General features: G+C 26.7%; 2 protein-coding genes across 2 annotated transcripts in view; both read right to left on the reverse strand.

Moving 5' to 3' along the window:
• Positions 1-901, reverse strand: part of LOC123261588 (hemicentin-2-like) — a 295,756-nt gene extending 294,855 nt beyond the window's left edge. The window contains exon 1 of the mRNA XM_044723270.1: positions 830-901. The gene's annotated coding sequence lies outside the window, so the exon portion shown is untranslated. The remainder of the gene's footprint in view (positions 1-829) is intronic.
• Positions 902-4,835: 3,934 nt separating this feature from the next.
• LOC123260453 (suppressor protein SRP40-like) lies at positions 4,836-7,774 on the reverse strand. The gene is made up of 10 exons (XM_044721554.1): positions 7,609-7,774; positions 7,102-7,536; positions 6,758-7,036; positions 6,523-6,681; positions 6,225-6,446; positions 5,901-6,140; positions 5,668-5,724; positions 5,464-5,576; positions 5,171-5,375; positions 4,836-5,000 (listed from the first exon to the last, which is right to left on the reverse strand). The coding sequence occupies exons 1-10, from the start codon at positions 7,772-7,774 to the stop codon at positions 4,873-4,875; spliced, it is 2,004 nt and encodes a 667-aa protein (XP_044577489.1). The 3' UTR covers positions 4,836-4,872.
• Positions 7,775-14,421: the final 6,647 nt, after the last annotated feature.

The raw sequence follows: 14,421 nt of genomic DNA on the forward strand, positions 1-14,421 counted from the left end.
AAATGTTCCGCAAAAGTTCCAAAGAAGTTCCTAAAAAATTTTAAGAATTTCAAATTTTTGGTTACTTAAAAATTTGTAAGTAAATTTTTTTAATACTGTTCCAAAGAGTTCCGTAAAAGTTCCGCAAAAGTTCCGGAGAAGTTCCTAATAAATTTTAAGAATTTCAAATTTTTCGTTACTCAAAAATTTTTAAGTAAACTTTTTTAATATTGTTTCCAAAGAGTTCCGCAAAAGTTTCGGAGAAATTCCTCAAAAATTTTAAGAATTTCAAATTTTTGTTATTTAAAAATTTGTAAGTAAATTTTTTTAATACTGCATCTAAAGAGTTCCGCAAAAGTTCCGAAAAAGTTCCTTAAAAATTTTAAGAATTATAAATTATTGGTTATTCAAAAGTTTGTAAGTAAACTTTTTTAACGTTGTTTCCGAAGAGTTCCGAAAAAGTTCCGCAAAAGTTCCTTAAAAGTTCCGAAAAAGTTCCTTAAAAATTTTAAGAATTATAAATTTTTGGTTATTCAAAAGTTTGTAAGTAAACTTTTTTAACGTTGTTTCCAAAGAGTTCCGAAAAAGTTCCGCAAAAGTTCCGCAAAAGTTTCTCAAAAATTTTAAGAATTTCAAATTTTTAGTTACTCAAAAGTTTATAAGTTAAATTTTTTTACGTGTTTCTAAAGAGTTCCGGAGAAGTTCCGGAAAAGTTCCGCAAAAGTTCCGGATCGTCTCATAATCGGAACTTTTCTGAGGAATGTTTCCGAAACTTTTTTTTTTACACGTGTATTTTAATCAACGTTGATGAGAAATTAAAACTTTGGATCTACTTTGAAACTATACTTACCCTTGAAACTTTATTTAAACAATCAGCAATACTTATTTCTTGATCTATTGGATTTTTAATTAACACACGGAAAAATTATTCGTTATTTTACTTAAATAAAAAAGAGTACGGATATTTTAAAATTTTTAGATAAAATACTAACGATAAATTTTTTATCCAACAAAATTCTAATCAAGACGCGCGCGAAACAACCACCGAGAACGCTGGGTTTGTCTGCTGGTGCTCGGGTTTGTGGCGTTGCAATCGCGGCGTCGAGCTTTTAAAGGGTTCATCCCCCCTAATTATATCCACCCCCTACCCTCGTACCTAACGTGTTTAACTGTATCTGTTGCTATTGTATTGCTTTTATTTAAACTCCGATTTTGCGTAAATGTGTGAAGCGCTGCACAGAAAAAAAGGTTCGCTTGAGCCAAGAAAATATTTTTCTTCCTAATTATTTTCTTGAGCGAAAAAAAAATTTTTTTTTTGACACAAGAAATTTCACTTATTCCAACAAAATTAATTCTCTTGCTTTAAGAAATACGTATCTTGATCCAAGAAAATATATTTAAGTCAAGAAAATCTTGTTGTTTTGAGAAAATTCAGCCTCTTGTTCCAAAAAATTTAGTTCTTGATAGAAGTAAATTTTGTCTTGAGAAAATTTCTCTCTTGCTTCAAAAAATTAAATATAAAGATAGAAATAAATTTTCATTAATATTTTTATTGATTAACATGTCAAATAAGAAGATCAAATAATATTGAATCATTTTTTTTCATTCAATATAAATAATTGCACGCTAAAATAATATAAAATGGGTATCAAATATTCAAGAGAAAAATTTTCTCAAGGTTAGAAAATTTTTTTCTCAGCTGAAGTAGGTGGCGCTGCTTTCCTAAAGTATCTAAAAATCTTTATCGAATATAAAAATTTATTGCATCAAGTATTTATGATAATTTGAATTAAGAAAAAATTACTTCCACCAAGAATAGAATTTCAAGAAAAATTTTTACTTCGGCCAACACAACTTCGGTCTTTCTTCAGGCACCCGAAAATTTTCTTGAGCCAAGAGTTTTGCGCTCCAGTCAAGAAATTTTTCTTTCTGTGTGTATTTAATTTTTTGTTAAATTGTAAAACATGTATATAATTTTGAAATTAATTTAAAAAAAATTTTAATGTCAAAAAATATTAAAAAAAATTTTAAATTAAGATTCTGAATGAAATATTTAATTTTATTTCAAAGCATTGATAAAATTTATTTTTTAATTGAATTATTAAAAATTCATAAATGAAGCTTCCCAGCAATCGAAGTCGGATTGAAATTCAATGCGAACTAACCCGATTTAATGCGATTTTTGAACACAGTGTTTCGTGCTAAAACGCATTGAATCGGATAGAATAAATTCGAGGCAGAGTTCAATTTACCGACTTAGTCGGCTCATTTATCATCCGTGGTTAAAGTAGAATTTAAATGATAATCGGAGCTGCAGTTTTTCCCCCCTATAAAAAATATATATATATATTTCGAAATATGTAAAAAGCATTTAAAATATATTAAAAATGAAATGGATAAACAATATATAAATATATAAAAAATATGCAAAAAAAATTTTTTTATACTAACTAACTTTTCGCCGATTTTTACATATATTTTAGATATATTTTAAAATACATAAAAAAAATATAGCTGAAATATAAAAAAATATATTTTTAACGTATCTAAAATATATTTTAAATGTATAAAATATATATGGAAATCGGCCAAAAGTTAGTTATTAAAAATATATTTACTATACATAATTTATATATTTTTTATAGATTTATAATATATTAAAAAAACATTTTTATATATTTCGGAACATATATTTATAAAATTTTTTTTTCATGGGGGTATTGTGTATTTCATATGTATAGATTCATATCAGACAATTATGCATTTGGAGATAGCAGAAATGAAATCATAATTTATGGAAAAAAAAATTTTTTTGCCCTCCGGGCGGAAAGTGACAACTTTCGTCCCGCTGCGCTAAACTAAGTTGCCGCTTTCCGCCTTCGTCGGACAAAAAAATAGTATACACTCCACGGGAAGTAAATAAGAAAGCCTCAGATCACATGTTTGTTGACCTCGGCTTCGCCTCGGACAACAATTACATGTGATCTGAGACATTTCTTACTTTACTTCCCTAGGTGTGTAATATACTATTTTCAATAATGGAAATAAAAGTATTATATTCTCTAAAGGTGTAAGCTCAACGCATGCAACTAAAATGTTACATTTCTATATTTTATTTATATTAAGAAATTTATGTCTATATGATTGGACCATAGTTAATAAATTACATAATTATACTTTTCTAATTACGTTCGAGGCAAAAATTAAAATCAAAAATATTTATCTTTAAAATTTAAATTTAATATGTTTATAATTTAATTTTCAAATTTCTATAAAAATTCTTAAAAAAACTTATTAGAAAAAATAATATTCTAAAAGTGAACAAAAAAAATCAATTCATTCTTCATAATTTGAAAAATTTATTTTATTCATCTATTGGAAAATCGCACTCTATTATCATAGTATCTTCCAATTCCAATTCATCGATGTTGAATCGCTTATCGGTCGAGTTGATAATTTCATGTTCGTTGTTTCCTTCTTTAGTATTACTACGAATAACTTGAGTACTATTTTTTTGCTCCACTTTTTTCGCCTCATTTTTCAATTTTTTCGTTGGTGTTGAAATTAATTATTTCAAAGTTTAAAATAACGTTAATTAATTATTTAAATTGTATAGTAAAAATGTAACATAATTATACCCGTGCAAAAAAAATTATAATTTATAATGAATTTAATTTTGACTTTGATAAGTAAATTCATTATTTGACACAAATATGAATTTATTTTTGAGTCAATTCGACTTTGTAATTATTTATAAGATAGATTGCAGAAAAATCATTTTTTAAAATCATTTTCTATATGTGTATATAATTTAAGTTAAGTATCAATGTTCTTCAAATTGATTGTGAATTAACACTTGTGAATTTCAAAATAAATAAAATTTCAATTGAGTCAATCTTTTTGGGGAAATAATGAGTAGTTAAAATAATTTTTGAAAAACAATTATTTTGAAATTCGAATAAACTTAATACAAAATCATATCACTATTTTTATAAATTATTAACAATTTATAATCGATTTATATCAAATATGCTCTTGGATGGTTAATTTATTTTAAGCTTAATATTGAATAGTATTGAATTTATTGAATACTTACATGCTTACTCCTGTATTTACTCCAAAAAATAAAGTAAGTATACAAATTTATTTAAGTTGAAATTCTTTTTTTATTATACGAAAATTAATTTTAGAATTTAACATTAATTATAAATTTAATAACAATTCAACATAAAATTATTTTAGCTTAAGATAATTTTAACATGTGTCAGGTATTGCTATGCATTATAATTATATGATAAAAAACTTAAAATCACCGTTTTAGCTGAAATTTAAATGCAATTTATACAAAATCGCATCAGTTTATAAATTATAACAGAGTTGAGAATAAATTAATATTCATTTTTCTTGTAAATAATTGATGTATTTTTAATTAAATATTTAATAACAATAATTTGATGATTAAGTTAAATGAGTACTTACGTATTTACTCTTAGATTCACTCCTGTAAATAAAGTAAGTACATCTATTTATTTAAAGTTACAGTTTATTTAGTATCAGCTTTTATATCAAAAAAATTCATTTTAGAGTATAATAATAATTCAAAATTAAAAATAAATTTAATCTAAATTCGGAGAAAATCATTTTAAACTTAAAGTAATCTCAACCTGTAATCAAGTATTAGTTAATATGTATTAACTACGACACACAAAATCTGTATTATAATTCTTCGCTCATGTAAAAGCTTCAGTTTATTTATCATCAGTTATGAGAATACAAAAATTTATTCTAGAATTTAATAATTCTAGATTGAAAATAAATTTAATCTAATTTTGTAAAAATTATTCTAAACTTAAAGTAATGTGAACATGTTTTTATGTATTAATGTGCATTAAATTATGCCTTTTTAACGGTGAGTTTTTTCTTGTATTTATTACGAACGGAGCAACACAACGATCTCATAATGCTCTGAAATTCATCGATTTCAAGTTGATGACCACCGATAACATGTGCATTAACGTAGCCTGAAACCATCAGAGAAGGAAAATTATATCTACGATAAAATTAATTATTCGATATTAATATTAATTAAGTTGAAATAAAATTAGTAACTATTAATAGAAATTTTTGACAATTAATTAAACACTGATTAATAATGTGTGTAATAATTTTCAAAAATCAGTAATGTAATTACTCAAAATGGCGTTTGATATCTTTTGGGGAATCAACTTTCTGCCTTCTTTCTCTTTTTGGGGAACCATCTCAGCTAGGTTTTCCTCTCCGATGATCAATCTCAATAATTCGCGTGCCATTTGCCCTGCTTTTTTCTGATAGTTTTTTGTTAATAATCTCAATTTATACCGATCGACCATAATCTCTGATCCCTTGATTAACTCCCTCTACTCCACAAAACAGTTTTTAGTATAAGTTTATTAATAAATTAAAAATTAGACAGACGGCTGCAAAATTTTATATATTTGTTATTACCTCATCCTTGTTATCAGTCACTTTTTCTTGTTTATTTGTACTTGAAGCAACTTGCATCGGTGATTGAACACTGGCTTTCCGAAGTTCTAAAAATTGCTTGAATAGTTTTAAATCTGTAAGTCGTAAACAAAAACCAATTATTAATTCTGTGATTTATAAATTATAATAGATAATAGAATAGAGATAAAAAAAATTTAATTTTACCCTCTGCAGAGAATTGATCATTGTCAACTTCATCAATTTTTGATGTTCCAGGGGAGTCTGTAAGAATAAATCACAATTAATTACTTAAATAATTAGAAAAAAATAAATAATATTAATTATCTAAATTAGATGAAAAGCTACGGTATAATAGGCATTAAAGACTCTTGGAGCTATTTATGAATTTATAATTATTCTTAGGTTAAATCAATTATTGTTAGATAAGAATCACAAACCCTTGCTCTTTGATTGATTTTTAGATTTAAAGTCAGTTACAGCCTTTAAGCTTGAGCTCTCTTGACCTTTCAAAGGACCGGAAGAATGAGCCGAGAAGCTTTCCTGTCGATTTTTCTGCTTTTTACCTCTATCATCTTCTTCGAGGTAATTTTTCTTGGTCAATTTTGTGTTTAATTCCTTTTGTCCGTCAAGAATGATAATCTCTTCAGTATTATCGTTTATTTTGGAAAAGGTATTAGCTATAAACATAAAAAAAATCATAAACAGCTCTTAAAGTTATAGATCATAGAAAGCAATTAATTAATATTAAAAAAATTACATACAAGTCTGTTTGTTGGCCACTTGGTCGTTATTGCGACTGTTGGCGTCACTATCACTTTCTGACTCCTCCTTGTTGTCCACTTTATGATAACGTCGTCTGTTAATGTCACTGTCACCTTCTGAATCCTCTTTATTGATCACTTCACTGTTACCCGAATTATTGGTCTCATAATTACCTTCTGCATCATCTGAGGAGTCTGAATACTGAACAAGACCTTTTTGAACTATTATTTGGGATGAAAAAAAATATAATAAGTATTTTTTAGCCAATTATTTAATAAAAATTCAAAATTAATATACCATTATCCACCAGAGATTTTTTCATTCTTCTCACTGGATTAAAAACAGAGTCACTATCCTCTTCAAAATCATCACAGGTAAGGATTGAATTTCCAGCTTTTGATTTGACTTTGATTGTAACATCATTGATATCTGCTGTCTTTGAACGAGTTCCACGATCTGAAAATAAGATAAAATCACACTATGAATTTATTATTTTGTTTTACACGATTAAAATAAAAAAAATTACACTTACCATCTTGGATAAGATTTTTCTTTACAACAGGTTCACTTTCTTCATCGCTTGATGTAAATACAAGATCGCTAGTTCTTTGTTTGAGCATTGAAGAAGACATTTTCCCATAATAAAATCCAACAGGGGATGTCGATCGGGGATTCCTTTTGTTACGCATTGGTGAATTTTCGACGCTGCCTGCTTTGGTTCCTTTGTTTGTTTCTTCGTTTCTTGGTCTTACTTTGCTTACAGCTCTTTCATATTTATTGACATTAATTAGTTCTCGAGATTCTTCATCATCTGAAAAAAATAATAATTAATTTTTTATTTTATTCTGGATAGTAAAAATTTCTAAATAAATATACTATTTTGCTTCAAATTAGTTTGGTCGTGTCTTTTGAAGCTTATCACTTTCTTCTTTGTCTCAGGTTCATTGTCTTCATCCTCAGAATTAATTGAAATAAGCATACGGTTGCTAGCTCTTGGCTTGATGGTTGACGAAGATACTTTCTTGGAATAATTTTTGGTTCTTTCTTCTTCAAGTTCACTGTCATCACTCGAAATGATTTTCCTAGTTACTCTCCTTAATTTCGAAGATGGTGATGATGGTTCATCTGAATCTTCATCAAAAATAGACTTGGTCTGCATAATATCTTCATCATTTACCTTTCGGCCAACAGCTCTAGATGTCTTGATTTTTTCTCCTTTCTTACCTCCTTTCTTAACATCTTTCTTTCTTTTATTTAGCAAAATCTTTCCATTTTGATCAACATCGACCATTTCCAAGTATTCTTTATCATCTAAAAAAACAATTTTTGATATTTTAATAAGAAAAAAAAGATAAAGTAGATAAAATAATAAAATAGATTTACCGTCTTGGAGTAAAATTTTTACCGCTTCATTTTTATTATTTTTTTTGGCCGTAAGTTTTCCAGTTCTGATCGCTCGTTTAATAGAGCTCGTTTTAATTACAGAGTGGGAGTTTAAATCATCCCAAAAATACAAGAGAAAATATTTTATCTGACATTTTCGTGACATCTCGCTATTTGAAGTTTGCAGGTTAAAAGTTATAAACATATGACTAATTTATGTAAACAAATGACATTAGCATAAAAATAAACAAGCTAAATTTCAATTAAGCGATTTATTGGAGGAAAAAATATAAATTATTTTACAAAAGGAAGATTTGAAACTGTTCAACTTAATATAATCTTAGACGCTTGCTGTTGCTTCGTTAATTATTATCAATGTAATTTACGACTCTACGTGAGTATTTTAATGAATGTAAAAATATTTTTCAGGAACTAAACATAATAAAATAAAATAATTATCAATTATTTAGAAAAATGTTCGATGGTAAAACCCTATGAAAAACTTTCAAGATCGACGCAGTATCGAATTCGCAAAATATTATTCAAGTCTGATGACGAAGTCGAAGATTGTTCCAACAGGGGATCCAATGTTTCTCGAGAAACAGGTGATGATTTTATTTGACACTAATAAATAAATTTATCGCGAGTTTCTGATTCGAAAACGATGATAGATTATCTGTGAGATTTCTCGTAGGCTTATAATAAGATTAATTAATATTTAAGTGTGAAATTTCGGTGTAAAATGTTCTGATGGACAGAAGTACTTCACTCATATATACGAGACCTATGGACCGTCTTCTGATCCGCAGAAGTACAGTCTCCTGTACAGTCACGAAAAAACTTTTTCACCATCAGAAATCTCCCAACGAAGGAAATTTTACACCGAAATTTCACACTTACATCTACACGGTGGTGTAAAAGTCGTCGGGTCCAACTTTACACCAAAAATTTTTCTCACAGTTATCTTTAAAATTTTTCAAAATCTTTTAAAATTCTTCAAAATTCTTTAAAATTTCTCAAAACTTTTAAAAATATGATTCGTTACAATCTTTTAAAATTCTTTAAGATCCTTTAAAATTTCTCAAAGATTTTTAAAATACGATTTGAAATATTGAATAAAAAATTAATACGTTTTGAAGCAGGAAATCACTTAATTTGAAAATATTTTTTTTCAATGCTTGAATTATTGAATTATTAATCAATTGAATTTTATTTATTTTCGAATTTGTAAATGCTCTTTTATTTATAAAAAATCACATATTTCAGACGGTAGTGATACAAGTAGTGTCTGTCCTGGATTCGACTATCTTAAGAGTACAGATGATGACAGTGATTGCTGCGAAACTATCAATGGTTGTTGTGATGATTACGACAATGATGAACAAGATGATAACTTCATGGATTGTTCCGATTACACTGAAGAAACTGAATCTATTAGTCCGGATAATAATGAAGAAACGGAATCTATTGGTCCGGATAATAACGAAGATACTGAATCCGTTAGTTCAGATAAAAATAATTTCGAGGAATGGAATGAAAGCCAATCGAATGCTAGTGGTTCTGATAGCGATGAATCTGATGTTTCAACCAATGATTCTAGTTTTTATAATGAGAATCTGAATTCTCCTCTTTATCCAAATTCTCCCTTAACTTTAGGCGAGAGCGTCTTATGCATTTTGGCATATATGATTCGTCATAAAATAACAAAAGCTGCATTAGCTGATTTACTATGGCTCTTAAGGTTACATTGTGCACAGCCTAATTTTTGCATAAAATCAGTCCATTATTTTCGACAATTTTTCAAAAATATTCAGGCCCCAATTACTCGTCATTTTTTCTGCTCTGCATGCTTTTCTAAACTAAATGATCAAAATAGTCTATGTCCAAACTGTAATAAAAAAGAGGAAGCAAGTTATTTTATTAGAATTCCTTTAGTGACACAGTTATTGAATCTTTTAAGCGACCTGGTTTCTACAATTCTTTACAAGGCCGATTTAACAGGCAAAAATTAATGAAAAAATTTAGAAGATATCTGGGACGGAGTGTTTACCAGTCGCTTTTTAAAAATAATGAATTTTTATCGATCCCTTCGAATATCTCATTTACCTGGAACACAGACGGTATATCTCTCTTTAAGTCTTCAAAATTTAGCTTATGGCCATTTTATTTAACAATAAATGAACTTCCATTTAAAGATCGAACCAAAAAAGAAAATTTACTGTTGGCAGGAATTTGGTTTGGAGTAAAGCCACAACCAAATTTATTTTTAAAAAGTTTCTGGAACGATTTGAAAAAAATTTTTCAAGGTATTTGGTGTAAAGTAACTGACTTAAATTCTCGAGTAAAAGTTCGAGGTATGATTATTTGTGGGACTTGTGATTTACCAGCAAAAGCTGCTTTTTTAAATATGAAAGGACATATGTCAGTATTTGGTTGTTGTCATTGTAAAATTCAGAGTAAGTATTTCAATAAAAGACGTATTTACCCATTTAAAAAAAAATTGGTCGTTAGAACAACCAAACAATTTATTGCTGACAGTAAAAAAGCAGTTAGAACTAAAAAAGCCGTAAATGGAATCAAAGGTCCTTCAGTTTTAACTATAATCGTTCATGATGTTTTTAAGACGACTGTCGTTGATTCCATGCACTGTGTGTATTTAGGTGTAGTTAGAAAAGTATTTAGTTTACTTTTTGACAGCTGTTACAGTGGAAATGTCTTTTCTCTCCACGAACATTTGAACTGGGTCGATGAAAAGATTCGATCTATTTCCCCTCCTGCATTTGTATCTCGATTAACGCGATCAGTTTATGATTACAAATACTGGAAAGCATCAGAGTGGAAACAATGGCTGCTATATTATTCGATTCCTATTTTGAGTTCAATAATGTCAGATGAATATTTAGAGCACCACAAACTCCTGGTGACTGCTATCAGCTACTTAAGCTCCACATCTATCAGCCAAAAAATGTTATCGGTTGCACTTACTTCAATCAAAATGTATATTTCGCAATTTAATGACTTATATGGTTTAACTCACATGACTTGCAATTTGCACTGTTTATATCATCTTCCGGATGCTGTTAGAAAATTTGGTCCTTTACCTGGAACTTCTTGCTTTGCATATGAAAATTTAAATGGGTCATTTGGACGTTTGGTGCAAGGTACTCGGTATGCACAACTCCAAATTTGTTCATCGCTGTCACTTTTTACTAATTTTATAGAATTAAAGTCAGAAGCAAGGCAAGAAAATAATAATGTTAAAGAATTTTGTAAAAAGTTAGAATTATTTCATTTAAGAAAACGAAAGCTTGTGTATCTCTCAGATCAGTGTTCTATATTAGGTAAAATAACGCCTTACAATCTTACCGATTCACTCCAAATTATTTTTGAAAACAGTGACATCAACCTGCCAGCTTTTAATAACATTTATAAATTTGCACGATTGTTTAAAAATAATTTAGTTTACGATTCTGAACTGTACAAACGTAAAAGAAAAACAAATTCATCGATTGTTGTGTACAACCATAACAATCGAAATTATATTGGTGTTATTAGCGAATTTCTCAAAGTTTGTTCCTGTCAAAATATTCCATGTGATGTTAATTGCATAACTAGTAATTTTTTTGCAATTATTACTAAGTGCCTGTCGATAAAGTCTATTATTCCTAATGCTTTAATTGATATGGTTGATCTCTGTGTAAAATCTGATCAGCTTCAACTAGCTATTAACATAAACAATTTGATAACTGTTTGTTTTTCTATTGATAATGATAATGGTGAGAATAATACTTTTTTTGTTATGAGACCGATTAATTTGACAGAAATAGATTAAAATACACTGGAATTAATATTAAAAAATATAATTATACAGATTACAATTATATCAATTTTGTATGACATAATTATAATGCATAGCAATACCTGACACATGTTAAAATTATCTTAAGCTAAAATAATTTTATGTTGAATTGTTATTAAATTTATAATTAATGTTAAATTCTAAAATTAATTTTCGTATAATAAAAAAAGAATTTAAACTTAAATAAATTTGTATACTTACTTTATTTTTTGGAGTAAATACAGGAGTAAGCATGTAAGTATTCAATAAATTCAATACTATTCAATATTAAGCTTAAAATAAATTAACCATCCAAGAGCATATTTGATATAAATCGATTATAAATTGTTAATAATTTATAAAAATAGTGATATGATTTTGTATTAAGTTTATTCGAATTTCAAAATAATTGTTTTTCAAAAATTATTTTAACTACTCATTATTTCCCCAAAAAGATTGACTCAATTGAAATTTTATTTATTTTGAAATTCACAAGTGTTAATTCACAATCAATTTGAAGAACATTGATACTTAACTTAAATTATATACACATATAGAAAATGATTTTAAAAAATGATTTTTCTGCAAACTATCTCATAAGTAATTACAAAGTCGAATTGACTCAAAAATAAATTCATATTTGTGTCAAATAATGAATTTACTTATCAAAGTCAAAATTAAATTCATTATAAATTATAATTTTTTTTGCACGGGTATAACTGTAGAATATAATGAAATGATTGTATTTATTTATTTACTTGCCGCAGACATTTTTTGTCTAGTTTATATTTATAATGTTACTTTTAATTGTATAGTTATGAACAAAGGGTGTATTATTATTAATAAAAATTATCTATTAATAAATTAAATATTTTAAATAATATTTTACTGTAATGATTTAAATAGGACCCTGAATAAAAACATTTATTAAAATTTAATTATTTGACATCTACAAATTTTTGCAATTTTTTTTTATTGAAAAAATTATTGAAAAAATTTTTTTTTTTAATTTTCATTCATAAAAAATTTGAAAAACTGTAAATGCAATGTAAAAAAAAATTTTTTTTGTTCTAATTTAATGAACCAAAAATAAACAAAAAAATTATAAACGTCGGCTAATTTTCGTATCATAAAATTTTTAAATATTTAAAATTATTTTTTAATATTTAAATACATAATTAATATATATTATTTATAAGAAAATTTACTTTTCAATAATAATAACATCTAACTGTATTATCAGTGTCATTGAATTAAGTAGAAAATGTTAATTTAGTTGCCGGTATAGAAGAACTTTTAGAAGTTGGTAAAATTTTTACTATAGTTATCGAACACTGACGGATCGAATTGAATCGTATTAAGACGGATTGAAAAACGAAGATTTCAGAAATTGGATTGAATCGTGTTAAAGCGGATAGGATGTTGAATCCGACCCCGTTTGCTATAATATTATAGCCACTTAAAGTTTTAATTGCCCGAAATACGTAAAATCACTTCTGTTAAGTGCATTTATTTTATTAAAATTTAATAATACAAATATTATTTCAATTGTTTCATATTAATTTAACATTTGAAATAAATTTTCAGGATCTCCGCGTTGAAATTTTACGAAACGGTAAAATAATTTTTATCGTATAATTACAATTCAATAATTAGGTCGCATTATTATTACCATTATATTGTAAATAACTATAATTATTATTTCAATCTGCGGAGCAAGTGCTGCAATAAAATTTTAAATTACTTCTGTATCACCGGTAGAAAGATTCAAATTACTAATTTTCTCTTATAATTAAAATAAAAATAAAATACTAAGCAATATTTGTCTGGTGGCAGCTTTTTATATAATTTAAAAGTTATAAAAACCTAGAATATCAATATAATCTCATGTATTTCAAGCATAATACCAAACTCATCTTCCTAACCTATATGTTTATAAATTTTTTCCGATATCGATTTTAACATAAACGTAATACTAAATTGAAGAGGCTTACATCCAGTGGTTGCGAACTAAAAAGTCCTAGCTTTTATTTTAAACTTTACCGAATCTCTCTCTAAATCTTTTCTTTACCCACTTCAATAAATTCAAATACTTTGCTTACTATTATCTCGAAAAAGTCTCAAGGCCATGCGATACATTTATTTTTTATATTATATTATAATTATAATATTGCATTTTTAATATTAAAAAATTTACAAATATTGAAAAGAAGCTTTAATCAACAAACATAATTTAATTAAAAAAATTTTTATATACCTTTTTTTTTTTACAAAACAAGTCAGAAGTCTTTTAAAAAGAAAATTATCTCGCTAAAATTTACCTGTGCTGTTATTAAAAATTCCTTCCAGTATTTTAATAAAAATTTATCACAGAAAATTAATTATATAAGAAAATATTTTTTACTCAAGGAAATATCAGAGTCAAATGTTATTTGACTCTGGAATTTCATCAATTATAAGCTATAATTATGTGACTGAAACTTATACTACAGTAAAATTTATCTAATAATATAGAAGAATAACTAACTAATAACATCTTTTTGTCAAAAATCTCGATTACTTTTTAAGTTTCTCGTAATTATCATTTGACAGAGTGTGACTGGTGGGACATCGAAAAATCCTTCTCGCTTACCAAAGGTATATTTAAAGTCCAATTTCAGTTCGACGATTAAACTTTTAACGAATACTTCCCTCTCAATACAAAATTTATCCTACAAATATTCAATATTATGAAGAATTAGACTGCTTACCTACGTAGAAACAATTAAAAAAATTTTCTTATTGTGACTGGTGGGACAGGCATTTGTGACTGGTGGGACAAGTATAAAATGTCTACATCAAGTTGTTTATTAAAAAGACTTTTATATTATTTCAACCTTAAAAACATTATTGTTTATATATTTAACTATAAATTATTTAGGATAACTAAAAAAAACTAATTAAAAAACACAAATAAAGGATTTAACAAGCTGACA

Source organism: Cotesia glomerata, linkage group LG3 (assembly GCF_020080835.1).
Source record: "Cotesia glomerata isolate CgM1 linkage group LG3, MPM_Cglom_v2.3, whole genome shotgun sequence".
Classification (NCBI taxonomy): domain Eukaryota; kingdom Metazoa; phylum Arthropoda; class Insecta; order Hymenoptera; family Braconidae; genus Cotesia; species Cotesia glomerata.

Coding starts and splice junctions, on each gene's coding strand:
- LOC123260453 (XM_044721554.1), bottom strand. CDS start 7,774: ATGTCACGAAAATGTCAGATAAAATATTTTCTCTTGTATTTTTGGGAT. Junction 6,447..6,522: donor AAAATCTCTGGTGGATAATG/GTATATTAATTT, acceptor CCCAAATAATAG/TTCAAAAAGGTCTTGTTCAG. Junction 5,577..5,667: donor TGATCAATTCTCTGCAGAGG/GTAAAATTAAAT, acceptor TACGACTTACAG/ATTTAAAACTATTCAAGCAA.